We start from the raw sequence: 10,810 nt of genomic DNA on the forward strand, positions 1-10,810 counted from the left end.
CCACCCCTGAAGCTCTTCTCTGTTTAACGATCCACATGTTGATATGACTGCATCAGGGAGAGCAGGGGATGATGGTTGTTACGTGAGGCCATCTCGCTCAACGGCCATCACCACTTGCAAAGGAAATGGGCAGGCTCCATTACTGTCATAGGTCAAAGACTATCTGTATAGGTTTAAAGTTTGTTAGGTAGAGAATGAAGTCTGATATTGTTAAGAATCATTATTGCTTAATCATTGTTGTCTGTTTAGATCATGTATCCTGGAGACACCCTAAAACTGGATCATTCTTCATCATCCAGCTAATAGATACTATCAAGAAACATGCCTGGAATTGCAATTTGGAAGAGGTCTTCCGGAAGGTAGGTCTCCTCAGGTCTTTCTACACAAGGCCGGCATCTTTGGAATGAAGTTCTTTTGTTAAAGACCCACTTTGGAATGGCATTAGGAGCCGTGATGGCGCAGTGATTAGAATGCAGTATTGCAGGCTAACTCTGCCCACTGCCAGGAGTTCGAACCTTACAGGCTCAAGGTTCACTCAGCTTTCCATCCTTTAGAGGTCAGTAAAATGAGGACCCAGATTGTTGGGTACAATATGTTGATTCTGTAAACTGCTTAGCAAGGGCTGTAAAGCACTATGAAGCGGTATATACTTGTTGTGTATATACCTTTTTTTGCTAGTGGAATAATGTAACAGAATCGTGAAAACCTAACAAAGTATTTTTCCCTGTACAATATATTTAAATCTAGAGTGGAATGGAGTGGAGTGGAAGGGGAGGGGAGGGGAGAAGAGAAAGAGAAAGAGAAAGAGAAAGAGAAAGGGAAGAGAAGAGAAGAGAAGAGAAGAGAAGAGAAGAGAAGAGAAGAGAAGAGTTTTATTGGCCAAGTGTGATTAGACACACAAGGAATTTGTGTCCGGTGTATAAGCTCTCAGTGTACATGCAAAACAGCAAAGTAATAATAATCATAATAACAAAGTTTAGGTAGTCCTGTTGTTAAGTGAGACATTCTAAGTGAATTTTTCACTAGTTTATGACCTTTCTTGCCACACTTGTTAAGTGAATAACTGCAGTTGATAAGTAGGTAACACGGTTATTAAGTGAATCTGACTTCCCCATTGATTTTGCCTGTCAAAATGTTACAAAAGGTGATCACGTGACCTTGGGACACAGCAAAGGTCATAAGTAAATCAGTTGCCAAGCATCTGAATTTTGATCACATGATCATGGGGATGCTACAATGGGTGTAAGTGTGAAAAATAGTCATGGGTTACTTTTTTCAGTGCCATTGTCACTTTGAATAGTCACTAAACAAACTGTTGTAAGTCAAGGACTACCTGTAATAATAATCACAGTAATGAGGTAGTGGAACAGATGAGAAGGATAATAGCAATACAGCCATACTACATGATTCAATATACTTAGACATACTTAAGATGGAGTTACTCTGAGTCTGTTTCTCATGCTTCCCTCTCATTCAAAAATGTGTTTTGTAACAGACCCATTTCCTACTTTAAGATCTTCCTGCTTCCTCTGTGTTTCAAGGTCTATTAAGCATTCCATCATAAGAGTCCTGTAAGACCTTTTAAGACTAAACTTTATTTTAAGCGATAAGCTTTTGTGAACTGGAACTCATTACATCAGGACCATGGAGTCACCTGATTGATGTGGCATTTAAATAGATTGGGATGAGATGAGGGCAAAAGAAAGGTGGTTATGCAGATGAAGATTACATGTCAAACACCTATCAACTAATAACTAATATGCTATGCCATAAGATACAATCATTAGTTTTAAAAGTTGTCAATTGATTCTTTCTGATTTTGCCTACTAGTATAGTATAGCCTTTATTGTCATTGTACATCATTTATACAACAAAATTGGTTATTGTAGTCTAATCTGATTCTTCTACAACAGGGGTGTCAAACTATTTCATTGAGGGCTGCATCAGGGTTGTGTTTAGCCAGGCGGGCATGGCCGGCTTGCACAGTCTCCTCGAGCTCTGTTATTGCTGGCAGAGGGCTGCAGGACGCTGTCGTGGCCAAAAACGGAGTCTGGGCGGACTGCATGCGGCCTCCCTGAGCTTCGTTTTCACTGGCAGAGTGCTGCAGGAGTCTCTCACAGCTAAAAATGGAGCCTGGGAGGGCCACACATGGCTGGCATGTTTTCACTGGCAGAGGCACAGCGGGCTGGTCCTTCTCCCGTGCCGGAGCGGCACTGCGGGCCAGATCTAAGCATCCCGTGGACCGGATCCAGCCCACGGGCCTTGAGTTTGACATCCCTGTTCTACAGTGTCTAGTTAGTAAAGTGAGCATGTATAAGCTGATAAAATATTACTAATTTTTAGATGGGGCTACTTGACTTTCTTGGACATGCACTCACCAGCTTTTCTTTCTGTACCTTCCATATTACAGGTGATGGACCATTTTGCAAGCAACCCATGTCAGATGCCCTCAAAGGACAGAACCACCTTGACCAAAAAATTCTACCTCTTCCCGGGACATTGAAGCCAGGTAAGTGTTTCTTCCTGTAGCTGTAATATCCGATTTTGGGATATTTGGGGGCAGTAGAGTGAGGGACAACAGAGTCAGCTGATTTTTTTTGGAGTTTTTGGGTAAATCGGAAGCCCCTTAGTGACAAATCAGGAAATCCCTTCTTCATATCTCAATATTATCATGAACTCACTGTGAGATCTTCAGCCTCTTTCCCTCTGTGTAATATGGAGAAAAATAATTCTTTTTTAAACATCAGTAATAGGACATCACAAGCCACATGCAGGCTCTCCCATTCCCCAAGTAAATATTCCCCTATTCCCCAGCAACCAGGGGCTGGTTGCTGAGTGCCTGGCAACATGACCTCAGGGTGGCCCAGATGTTGAAATTTTGGATTTGGGTCATAAAGAGCTTTTTCAGGGTCCAAGAGACCGGTCAAAAGTTGAGACTACCTGTATACTTGTATGTGGTATACTATCAGACACTGCATATCATCTATATATACTTTAAATTTATATAAATAAAAATATAAATGTCCATTTGTACATAACCGCACATCTCTGAAAGTTCTTCACCGATTGCTTTCAAATTTTGACACAACGTTGCATTCAACTACGGGCATGTTTTTATATACCTATATTATATACATGTCACACCTGTGACAGGTAAAAACATGGAAAACTTTGGAAAACATTGAGAGACATTGACAAACATTGAAAAACAGCGCCATCTGCTGGATGTAAAACCAACATGGCAGCCTCCCAGCCCTGATTACGCTCAACAGATTTCTGCTCTGTATATTTAGACTCTCCATATTGCTTCCAAGAAACTGCGCATTTGGAAGGCAGAGACGCCCGAGAGCCATATCCTGCCACCAGGCTCGGCGGGTGGGCAGCCGGCTCCCCGCTAGGAAGCCCTCGTAGCCAGCGCTTCTAGGGCTAGGCGGGGCCCACCCGAGCCTGGCTCTGACCTCCCATTCCCACTCCCCCGCGAACTAGCTTCACCCACCGCTGCTGCCCATCCCTGCCAGCCGCTCTCGGGGCTCCCTCCAAAGAACACCTGGCAATGAGGCTGCCTGGGTCCGCCGAGTGGCAACCCTCCATCCCTCGCCTGGCCCGAATCGCACCTGGCCCAGCGCTACCACGGGCCCCGAGGTCAGAAAGACCAGCTGCTAACCGTTGCTATGCGAATCTGGTCAGTGAGCGGGAGATGGAGGCAATTGGAGCCTTGGGGTCGCCTTTGACCAGCACCGCCTTTGATTCCCAGGTGGGCGCTCTGGCAGTTCACGGAGCCTACACGAAAATTTCGGCCTCTGGCAGAAAAGGGGCTCCGGGGAGGCTTTGGGGGGCGGAAACGGGCAGGAGGGAGGATGGCCGGCCCTCCTTCATTTCGCCTGGAAGAGCAGGGGATTTAATCATTCCCCTGCCCTTGGCAGGCAGGGGAGAACTGCGCAGCAGGGGTCCAGTGGGGTATGCGTGGCTCCTGGCTTTGCCGCTTTCTTCCTTCGGGCGGGAAGCCCCAAACCAGCCTCGAATCCCTGCCGTACCCCCTCCCTCCCTCCCTTCCCTTCCCTGCTATGTGTCTCCCCATCGAGCCCTCAGAGAACATCTGTGTAGGGAGGATGGAGAGGGCCCCCAAGTTTCTGCTGTGGTGCGGAGAGCTACGAAGGCCTGGCCTGAAAAGGTAAGGGCGATGGCAGGGGATGCAGAAGAGGCCGTGCCAGAGACAGAGATAAACAGAGAGAGAGGGAGAGAGAAACATAGAGAAATACAGAGAGACGGGGGGGAGAGAGACACATACAGAGATACAGAGAGAGAGGGTGGGAGAGAGAGATACAGAGAGGGGAGAGAGAGAGACATAGAGAGATACAGAGGGGGGGGAGAGAGACATACAGAGAGAGGGGGAGAGAGACACACACATAGAGAGATACAGGGAAGAAGAGAGACAGAGATACAGAGAGAGGGGGGAGAGAGAAACACAGATACAGGGGGGGGAGTTGAGAGACAGAGGGATACAAAGAGAGAGGGGGAAACAGAGGGAGGATTTTGTGGTTCTCATTGTTTTTTAGCAACTGGTTCTCTGCCCTAATCACCAGCTGGGTAGGCGTGGCTCGGGGGCTGTCATGTGACTGATGAAAGTGAGTGATGTCGAGTTGGCCACGCCCACCAAATGTTCGTGGAGAGTTTGGAACTTCAGCTTCGCTCTTTTAGCCCAGCGGAAGCACCAGACTGGGTCACAGCAACGCGTGGCCGGGTACAAGCTAGTATTTAATATAGATAACAAATATTGATGTAAGGAATTACAGTATGTATGACATAAGGACCTAGACATTCTTTTAAGTGTTTAATCACAATGTTAAGTAGCCGAGTTGAATAATTGCGTGATAACAGGGGTGGACTTTTGTTCTGTTTTACAGTTTTTATTAGCTTATAATAAAAAATACAAAAATAAAAGGAGCAAATAGTAGGAAACAAAAGGGAGGGAAAGGGGAAGAGAAAAGTATAGAAAAGAAGGGGGAGAAAGATGTTGACTTCCAACTCCCTCAGATGCAGAAGAATAACGCATTAATATCAAACCTCAATTTTTTAGTTTTTCATAATAGTATAAATTAGCTATTTGTATAACAACAAATCTATCTAAACAGTAAAACCCCAAATCAAAGTTTCATTCTTTTCCACCTCAAGCACAAAGTCAAAAAACAGTTTCCAAAATAAAAGTATTTATTCTTTTCTTTGATCAAAACAGTCAAATTAGCCATGTCTGCTAATTCCATCAACTTTTGCAGCCATTCGTCCATTGTGGGAATCAAAATGTCCTTCTATTTTTGTGCATAAAGTAATCTTGCTACCAACAACACATATAACATCAAAGTTCCAAGTTTTTTTCCAAGTTTTTTTTTCTATTAAGCCCAAAAGAAAAGTTTCTGGTTTTATCTTTATATTCACTTTAATAATTTTCTGTAATACAGTAAAAGTCCTATTCCAGTATTTCTTTGCTTTATCACATGCCCACCACAAACGGTAAAAGTCCCTTCTTTACATTTACATTTCCAACATTCATTTGAAATACCACTCTACATTCTGGATAACTTCTCTGGTGTTAAATACCAGCAATACATCATCTTACAGAAATTTTCTTTTATGTTATAATTATAAAACCTTTTGTCCACATATTTTCCCATTAGTCAAGCATCACATTATATCCAAAATTCCTTGCCCACTGAGACATACCATACTTTACATGCTCATTTTCCAAATTCAATTTCAATAACATTAAGCACTAAGTCCAGAAGCAGTTTTCAAGTAGAAACAAAAGTACTAATTCTTTTCTTTGATCAAAACTGTCAAATTAGGCATGTCTGCTGACTCCATCAACTTTTGCAGCCATTCGTAACATTGTGGGAATCGAAATGTCCTTCCATTGTTGTGCATATAAAATAATCTTGCTACCATCAAAATATATAACATCATCTCTGTTAACAGAGATGACTTAAGGAAAATATCTTCTGAATTTCTAGCTGGGATTTTAAAGATTCAACCTGAGGAAGTGTTTTGTAGGATTGATAGAGCTTATCGAATAAACTCCTGGACTGCCAAGCAAAGGCAATTGCCTAGAGATGTGGTAATCTATTTTTCAGATAAAGAAATTAGGAATAAAATTGTGCAAAATTCCTTCAATTCTAATTTGCAATTGTATGGAAGAAAGATTTGGATTTACAAGGAACTCCCACCTAAGATACTAATGGAAAGGAAGAAATTTGGCTTTCTGGTGTCTGAGTTAAAAAGGAGAAATATTCAATTCCGGTGGGACGTCCCAGTTGGTATTATATTGAGATATCAAGGAGAAAGATACCAGTTAAATACTGTTGAAAGGGCGGAAGAATTTTATCAAAATAGGTTGAAAATGAATTTAACGTCTTCAGATATAATACAGGATAAGCAGAAGGAGCTGGAACTAAAGACAGAGACTGTACCAGATAAATTGCCTTTGGATTTATCGGATACCCCAGTTGGATTATCTACAAATTTGAGAGAAGTGCCATCTGATTTTAATGTGATGACTTATCAAGGCAAGGACAAGCATGGAAACCAATTAGAGGATATACAAGGGATAAAAAAGAAATGCGAGACACAAAAAATTAGGATGGAGGTCAAACCCACAAAAAGAAAACAAAAAAAGAAATAGGTTGTACAAAAATAGAAATTTCTAACCCAAGCAACAGTGAAGCCAGTGATTTCAAAATATGAATGATTATGTGAAAACATAGAGGAGGCGACATATTGGTCAATATCATCCTGAGGATAGTGGCAGATCTCTGCATTGCCGTAATTTTGGGACATGGAAAGAGCCTCAAATTGATGGTTTTGAATTATCTATTTTGAAACTTCTTTTTGTGTTGATAAATATATTATAATTATCTTGAATTATAAGGCAAGAGAATCACATTGGGACATGCAGAAGATCGGGTTGTTACCCAATACGATGATGGAAATTAATAATCCTGATGAAACCCACAATTATTATTATATGGAATACAATTATAATGTCACTCGGGTGGTTGTTTTTACTTTTATATATATAAGAAGATGTTTACTACTGATGGGGGCAGATATGATTGGAGATCTTGAATAAACTGTTGCATCCGCAAGCTATGTCACCCTATTATGGATGTTGGTTTTAACAATCCAGTGGAAAGACTTCAAGAAGATATTATATGGACTATAAATTTAAAGTTATTGTCTTTTCTTTTTTTATTTAGATATAATGGAATATATATATATATATATTTTTAAGTAGTGTGGGCAGTGAATTAAAGATATCAAGAATTGTTGTGTATGGTAAATTTGTAAGACAGTGGGTGAATAAGCTAGCTACAGATTGATTAGTTTAAGAAAAGGGATTTTTAAGTGATACATTTAGGGGAGTGGAGGAAATGGATAGAGTGGAATAAATGTTAAATTAGATTTTATGGGGAGCCCGCTTTGAAATGTTATTAAAGTAGGACTTATTGTATAGTTTTAAAGTGGAAGGTGGTTTTGAATTGTTGCAATAATGCATAGATATAAAACACCATTATGCTAAATTAGAGTTATTTCATAATAGTTATAGTATAATGTGTTTGTTTTTTTTTTGTTTTTTTTTTTCTCTTCTTCTTTTCTGAAATGTATGGATAAAGGGGGATTTATAATACTCTTAGTAAGTAAAGGTCAGTATTTTGAGGAGGGAGTAAGTAATCTGTTATGAATTAGGGTTTTTTTTTGTTACGAAGAAGTCACAGGGGGGGAAGGGTGGGGAGGGGGGGTTAGGGAGGGGGGGAGGGGGGGAAAAAGGGGGAAAAATTTGTATTTGAAAACCTTTTCAATAAAAAAAAAAAAATATATAACATCAAAGTTCCACATTTTTCCCCAAGTCTTTTTCCGTCAAACCCTTAACTCTTTTTATGTAATTTAAATCTTTCTTTCAATTGTAAGTATGTAAACCAATGGCAGACATGACCTTCTGATTCCAACTCTTCCTTAGACTTGAGGGTGGGGTCACCAAAATTAAAATATATTATTTTACCATAAGTCCACGGTTCCGGCTTCGCCACTGTTTCTTTTCTGAAAAAAGGCTTCCTGGGAGGACACCCAAAGAGGCATCTTCGTAGAAAATCTTGTTTTGTATTTATTCCAAACTCTTGGCATGGCACTGCTAACAAAATGGTTCTTAAAATCAACATTTACTTTAACTTTGTCATACCACTTTGCCATCCAAGCCATAATTCATGACCTTCTAAATCAAGTGGCATCTTGTTCCAGAGGTTCACCCACTCTTTTAGCCAGACCAAACAAGAAGCATCAAAATACAGTTTCAAATCTGGTAAATCTCAACCTCTTTTTCCTTAGCGTCTTGCAGTAGTTTATATCTAATTCTTGGTTTTTTCCCTTGTCATGTAAACTTGAAAATATCCCTCTGGGATTGTTTGAATGGAAGTGTGGACTTTTATTATACTTTGGGGGGCATTATTGTATAGTTTTAATGTATTGTGTGCCACTCAGTTATACAAGCAGCATAAGCCATATACTGTAAATTTTTAAATAAATAAATAGCTGCTGCTCATTCTTTTTCTTCTTTTTCTCAGATGAAGGAGAAACTACTGGACCCAAAAGCAGACAATTTTCAGATATATAGAAGAAACATGGATTAACCACACGTTGTCTGTTCTCCACTTTATTCCTCATTCCATCAACCCATTTTGGGAATTTTATGTGATTTTTGTCTAAATCATATTCAGTGTGATTAGTATTTGTTTCCCACAGCAGAAACGTTTAACTATGATGCTTAAAATAGAAATTAACTGAGTCAAATTTTAACTGAGTCAAAATTCAGTTGTAGTGGGTCCTCCCCTCTCCCCCACCCCCATGGTAAGGAACAATTAATAAATTAAAGATTTTTAATAAAATAGCTGGTTTTTAAGGTCAACAAACAGAAAACCAAGGCGTTGGTCAAAAATATGAGTATACCAGATCAAAATAAATTAAGGCCAAACATGACTTTTAAATTGGAAAGAAAGTTAAATATTCAGAGTAATATTAACCACTCAAAATTGTACGTTATTTTAGAAAAACTATGGAAAAGTGTGAAATGCAATTTAAAAATATTTAGTGAAATACGATCAAACTAAAAATATCAGTACTGTGCAAAAGTGTTAGGCAGTTGTGCAAAAGTGCTGTAAATTAAGGATGCTTTAAGAAATAGAAGTATTAACAGTTTATTATTTGTATCAATTAACAAAATGGAAAGTACACGAACAGAAGAGAAGTCTAAATCAAAACAATATTTGGTCTGACCAGCCTTTGCCTTCCAAACAGCATCAATTCTTACACTTGCACAAAGTAAGGGATTTTGTAGAGTTAAGAGTCAAGTATTCAGATTAACTAATTACACCAAGCAGCTACTAATGATCATCAATTTCATACGTAGGTTGAAATACAGCCAGAAACAGCTGTGTAGGAGGCTTAAAACTGGGTGAGGAACAGCCAAACCCTGCTACTAAGATGAGCTTGTGGAAGATAGCTTCATGTCACAGGTCATACAAATGGCAAAATTGAGCACAGGAACAAGACATAAAGTAGTTCTACTACATCAGCAAAATCTCTCCCAGGCAAAGATTTCAAAGCAGACTGGGGTTTCAAGATGTGCTGTTCAAGCTGTGAGTTCAGTCCCACAGAACATATCAAAATACTAGAAATAGAATTTTTCCTGATTGCTACCCTGCTCTGAATTTAACTCAAATATTTTAAAAGTCATTGTATTTTTAAGTATTTTAAAAGGCCTAAAAAGTTTGGGATCAGAACCCTATGTTACTCAACTGAGGAGGAGGAGGAGGAGGGATACAGGAAAGAATATTTTTCATTTTTGTAGGAAGAAATATCCTTCTGGGTTCAGCTCCAAGTGGGGAAAAAGACACTGGAAACATGGAGACTGCTTGGAAAGATGGCTTAATGGTGGACAGGATCACATGGTTTAAGTTCCTGAACAGAAAAGGGCCGAGATGCTGAGAGTCCCTGGGTTTTTATGCTCTCTCTGGGTTTTGAACTTCCTGGGGCTCAGGAAGAGTATCCTGATTGGTTGTCAGACTCCCAGGGGGTGGGGGTCTTAGCTAGCCTTGCTGGCTGATGTAATCTTCCCAGTTGCTATGTGGTGAGTTTCTGTTGCTAGATGGGTCCTATTGTGTTGCAGATGATGGTCCATTGACAAAGATTGAGTTTCTGCCTCTGGCCCATTGGCAAAGGGTGGGGACAGGAAGATGTCTTTAAAACATGCTTCTCCATTTCTCATCCAGGGAAACATAATATTCTGCCTTTTTAATATTTCCCAAAATATTTCATTTTTCTAGGAAAGGGGTGGGTGCTAATTTCCTACAATTTTGATGTAGCAGTTGTGGAATAAAATGTTCCCAAAGGCCATCTGGCCCCACTGCAACAAACCTTTTATCATTGTGTAACAGAGTACAGATTTGTTGAGTAACCAATTAAATAAAGAACTGTTAATATCCTAGCTGTTTTCTCTGTGATATGTAGTTTTATTCATTGTATATTTAAAAAAAAAAATTTGTTCACCACGTTGAGAGAGTATTCTTTCGCTTGAATGTCTGTGGAGATTCTCAGTCATCCAGCTCATGGTTGTCCCAAAGGTGCTTTTTTAAAAGGCAACTGGACTTTCTTTGTTTTTCCTTGAAGATGTTTAGTATTTCATCCAAGAAGCTACTTCAGTTCTGTTGTTTTGTATGAAAATTTTTATATCTACCTGATTGGTTTGCAACCTAAATAAAGAAGAGCA

The 10,810-nt window shown here is 39.8% G+C and overlaps 1 protein-coding gene across 3 annotated transcripts in view; it reads left to right on the top strand.

Moving 5' to 3' along the window:
- LOC117667558 (caspase-1-like) overlaps positions 1–10,592 on the top strand; it is a 36,510-nt gene extending 25,918 nt beyond the window's left edge. For 2 of the 3 annotated variants that reach the window (XM_034421009.3, XM_034421010.3), the window contains exons 7-9: positions 250–359; positions 2,411–2,509; positions 8,610–10,592. In XM_034421009.3, the coding sequence (XP_034276900.1) occupies positions 250–359; positions 2,411–2,503 (203 nt within the window). In that variant the 3' untranslated portion in view covers positions 2,504–2,509; positions 8,610–10,592. Of the gene's footprint in view, positions 1–249; positions 360–2,410; positions 2,510–5,840; positions 6,236–8,609 lie in introns of those variants that run through there. The other variant, XM_087888868.1, reaches the window with a different exon arrangement.
- Positions 10,593–10,810: the final 218 nt, after the last annotated feature.

This window comes from Pantherophis guttatus, chromosome 1 (assembly GCF_059756535.1).
Source record: "Pantherophis guttatus breed Tessera chromosome 1, ASM5975653v1, whole genome shotgun sequence".
Classification (NCBI taxonomy): domain Eukaryota; kingdom Metazoa; phylum Chordata; class Lepidosauria; order Squamata; family Colubridae; genus Pantherophis; species Pantherophis guttatus.